The 4676-nt window shown below is 33.2% G+C and overlaps 1 protein-coding gene across 1 annotated transcript in view; it reads left to right on the top strand.

The window, feature by feature from the left end:
- Window positions 1-1680: 1680 nt before the first annotated feature.
- Smp_163400 (venom allergen-like (VAL) 17 protein) overlaps window positions 1681-4676 on the top strand; it is a gene marked incomplete at both ends in the record, with an annotated part of 11519 nt that continues 8523 nt past the window's right edge. The window contains one exon of the mRNA XM_018793281.1: window positions 1681-1717. Within this exon, the coding sequence (XP_018647809.1) occupies window positions 1681-1717 (37 nt within the window). The remainder of the gene's footprint in view (window positions 1718-4676) is intronic.

The following is a 4676-nucleotide window of genomic DNA, read 5'->3' as shown; positions in this document are numbered from 1 at the left end:
ACTGCCTCGACCGAAGAAATTTGTTAGAAGAGAAGTAGGTCGGGAGGAAGATAAGGGCTAGAAACCAAGAAATAGGGCCAGTCCATGAATCCAGTAACTGTAGGATTGAGCCCTGTTGGTATGTATAAACTATCGTGTTAATAAATAAATAATATATTTATAATATCCCAATGAGTAGAAAAATTAGATTTTCTGACGTTTCCTGACTCATTGTAAGCCACTTTTTTATTCGCTGAAGAAGTGGTTCACACTGAGTCACGAAACGTCAGAAAATCTTATTTTTCTACTGATTGGGATATTGCAAATATATTATTTATTTATAACAATCTACCCAATGCTCAATTTATTCAAAATTCTCGTGTTGGTGCTTGTATAGTTATCGTAACCAGTAATGAAACGCTTTAAATACTATGGCTCAGAGTTATTCACAATAGTTCAGGTACATTCACTCTTTGTCCTCCCTTAGATCTTAAGTTCTGAAATCCCCATATGCTTGTTTTCTTTTTCCTATATCTAATCTCTACTACCTCCAATGATGTTATTATTACTTTTACCACACTGAAATTCATAATAATAAATTTACATCACTTTATTGATATGTTATGGGAACTTGAACTAATGCAAATATGTGTTACAGGTTCTGTTTTGTATATGACTGACAACCAAGCTTATTTATTTATCTATTTAAACACATAAATATTGGTACAATGGGGCACCAGATATATATGCGCCACACAAATCTTATTTGATTTGTGTGAGGGCTGTGATACTGCCTGGGCGCCCAAACCGAAACAGGTGGTTTTCTTAGGGGACCACACCTGAAGCCCTTGATCTGAAGGTCTGATCCACAAGGCAGTGGAGCATCGTGAGGAGATGCAGTCTCATGGTAGCCCACGACCAACAATTGGTTCATGTGCCATTTGTTCCCTCAGGATACTGGAACCCATGTGAACCATTGGTTTGGAATCAGGGTTTTCCAACTCCCCTAGGTGGACACGGAGGGTCCACCAACCCGGTTAAAGCACCGGACATTAGCTTTTCGTCCTCTCAATTTGGTAAACAACAATAATGCCACGAGAAGGCAGTGAGCAGGACTTCCCTGGCAGAGGCTATATACGCATGGCCATGTGAAAGCATTTCGAGAGGGAGAGCGGACTCTCCTCACTCTCAGCCGTACCAGGGAATTCGGGGGCCGCAATTTATGACCAAGAAATTTATTTTGACAATTATGAAATAAACTCATCAACAGATTAAAAATGATTAGTTAAGTACTGCATTTGAGAATAATAGGATAGTACAAATTATTATAACAGTACTGAGCTTTAATAATAATAATAATAATAATAATAATAATAATAATAATTTGATCACTTCCTTTCTCTAAACAATCAAAAGTACATTTCGTACAAAATTAGCATACATCATAATATATATAAAAAGTATTATTAGCAACATTCGAATAGTTTCAAATGACCTTCAATCTTCAATTTCTTTTCAATAAATAACTATGATTGAGAATCAATTACTTATACTCAACTGAATTAATGAATATCAACCAATTATGTTTGTCCATTTCCATTTTTTTTGTTTCTTTTTCAGATATTCAAAAGTCAACAGGATATTTATTTATTTATTTGTTTGTTTGTTTATTTATTTACTAAATCAACTTGTATACTCAATATGCCAAATGATTTCGATATAGAATTTAATGAGGAATGTATTAATGAACATAATCGGTTAGTTGATTATTTAAAATTTCATTATAAAATTATAATATAATTAATATTGTACATAATTTGAATTTATTTACAATTACACTGACAAATTATGATGATTATTGTTTATCGGTTAAGTGCTCTGGTGCGAGACTGGTAGGTTCTGGGTTTGAATCTCGCGAGGCGAGGTCGTGGATGCGCACTGCTGAGGAGTCCCATAATAGGACGAAACGGCCGTCCAGTGCTTCCAGGTTTTTCATGGTGGTTTAGCTTCAATTGACTCATGATCTCAACCATATAAGATTACTAAAACCTCCACGAAACCCCTTTCTGATAATAAAAAAGCTAACACAAAAATTACCCACAAAAAGGTCATGTGTGACCGATCTTATGCAGTTGTTCCTTGGGCATTGCGGTCATGCTCTCAGGTCACTAAGACCACTACTAATGTGATTTTCTTTTCAGGTACCTCTAGAAGAACCCTTCCATGGCGTGGACAACCGGGAAGTGATGACTGCCCTCATACCTCTAACAACAGTCGAGATCACCATATTCATAATCAATCTCCTTCTTCTTCAAAAAAAGGCCAAGTTAAAAATAAATCATAAATAATAGTATAAGTGAATCATAATAATAGCTTATTACAATTTAAGTAAAGTTAACGAATGTTAATGTCTTAATTATTGAAAAGAATAAAATAATACATACGCTCTATGACTGTCAAAAAGATTGACTTCGACAAAAATTGATTGAAGTTATGAATGGTTAGTAAATGCTAAGGGTGAATATGAAAAAATTACTCGGGTACTTGAAAATTCTTTCATTAAAATGTAATTTATTCTTTCAAAGCTAATATCCAAAGTCGTTTGATTCACATTACTAGCATAATAAATATTACATAACAATGTCATAGACAATAACTTATAGATCTTTTATTGTTATTTTTGATACTAATCTCGTGTAATCTGAATAGTTTGAACTTATTGAGTTCCTTAAGACTAAAAACACGATATACTGATGAATGTGATTTGTTTCCTTCAGGATTAAAGATGATCTGATCGATATTTCAAAAAATGAAAGGAAAAAGAAACTCAAAAATCAGTCTAGCTAATAAATATGTTAAAGCACATCGCACTTATATCACTGTACTGACCTCTTTTTCTAGATAATAAAAATAGAACGTAAATAAGAATAGAATACGTATGGATTTCAATCTCATAGTAAACAAGTTAAAACAATGAATCAGTAAATCATATTCAACTGGTTTGAATTCTAAATGGACAAGGACATTTTATATCAAACTTAATATATCTATACCTTTCGAATCTATTTACTCTTAGTAATTGGATATATTTGAAATCTAAAAGAAAATTAATCTTCATGTGAACAACTGAATTCACATTATTCAATCTCCTAAAAAACTTTGAATGTTGAATAACATTTCTTCTAAAAATAAAATAATTTCTCAGAATTTGACTAATATTCAATTCAAGTTAAGAAGAGGAACGAATGCATTCTATTCTTTCTACATCTTACTTGTTTTTGGACACATTAATTTCAACTGATTACATAATTATAGGCAAAGATGGATAGTGGCTAGCAGTGGAATCCAGGACGCGCGTTTCGTCCTATCCTCAGTACTGTCTATAATAGTTGATGTTGATAAATTTCTTGTTACCTTTCAAAAACCATTTGAACTTGATAATTTCTTACGTTAATTTACGTTAGTGAAATGATTAGTTCGAAACTGAATTCACTTCTCAAAGAATATCAATAATAATTTAGGAATTCGTCAAAATGATTGTATGAAATCCTTTATCTAACTGAATAATTGAAGAACTCTTACATTCAATAAACGTTATTAAAAGTTTTGATCTATAATTTATTAGGTTTCAACATCAAATCCTTATGATACTGACAATTTAGAGAACTTTCAAATTATCAAACTGAAATCTTGAAAAAAACAATAGGGCAATTGTAATATGACTGAGGCATTAATTTAATGTTAGTTTAGATATGAAAAGCATGAGTAAACTGTATGATCTTTTAGTTATGAAATAAATATCCCACAAAAGATTCTCACAATTAGTAATGATTCAATCAGTCAGACCAGAGATGAGTATAAATATATGGGATTCTAGGATATACCAAAAATATTGGCTAGCTAAAAGTGTTATGGATATATTTCTGCAAGTGTAAAAGTTTTAGTGATGAGTAAAATTATGTAATTACTGCCGGTGGTTGATTAGATTATGAAGACCTCCACATCTGACGGGAAGCACGGAATAAAATGGACAGATTCTATTCAACTAGACGATTTGGACTTCGCAGATCACCTAGGTCTTCTATCCCATACACATCAACAAATGTAATTAGAGACAAACAGTGTGGCAGCAGCCTCTGATTCAGTAGTCCTCAAAATACACAAAGGAAACAGCAAGATCATCAAATATAACACAGAGAATACCAACCCAATCGTACTTGGTGAAAGAACTGTGAAACAGTTGGAAAGTTTCACGTATCTAGATCGCATCACCGACGAACGTAGAGGATCTGATACAAACGTAAAGGCGAGGATTGGAAAAGCAAGGACAGCATTCCTATAGATGGAGGACATATGGAACTCAAAACTACTGTCAACTAATATCAAATTCAGAATCTTTAATACGAACATCAACACAGTTCTACTGTACAGAGTTGAAACTTCGATAACTAATACAACCATCATCAGAAAAGTGCAAGTATTTCTAAACAATTGTCTTTGTAAGATACTGAATGTCCGTTGGCCGGTTACCATCAGCAACAGCCTACTGTGGGAGAAAACAAACTAACTTCCAGCTGAAGAGAAAATTAGGAAAAGACGTTGGAAGTGGATAAGACATACATTGAAGAAATCATCAAACTTCATCAAGAGGCAAACGCTAACTTGGAACCATGAAGTGAAACGAAAACGAGGAAGGC

The sequence above is a fragment of the Schistosoma mansoni genome, chromosome 1 (genome assembly GCF_000237925.1).
Source record: "Schistosoma mansoni strain Puerto Rico chromosome 1, complete genome".
NCBI classification, from domain to species: Eukaryota; Metazoa; Platyhelminthes; class Trematoda; order Strigeidida; family Schistosomatidae; genus Schistosoma; species Schistosoma mansoni.
Note: the sequence above shows the minus strand (reverse complement) of the source record. Positions and strands in the feature narration are given on the sequence as shown.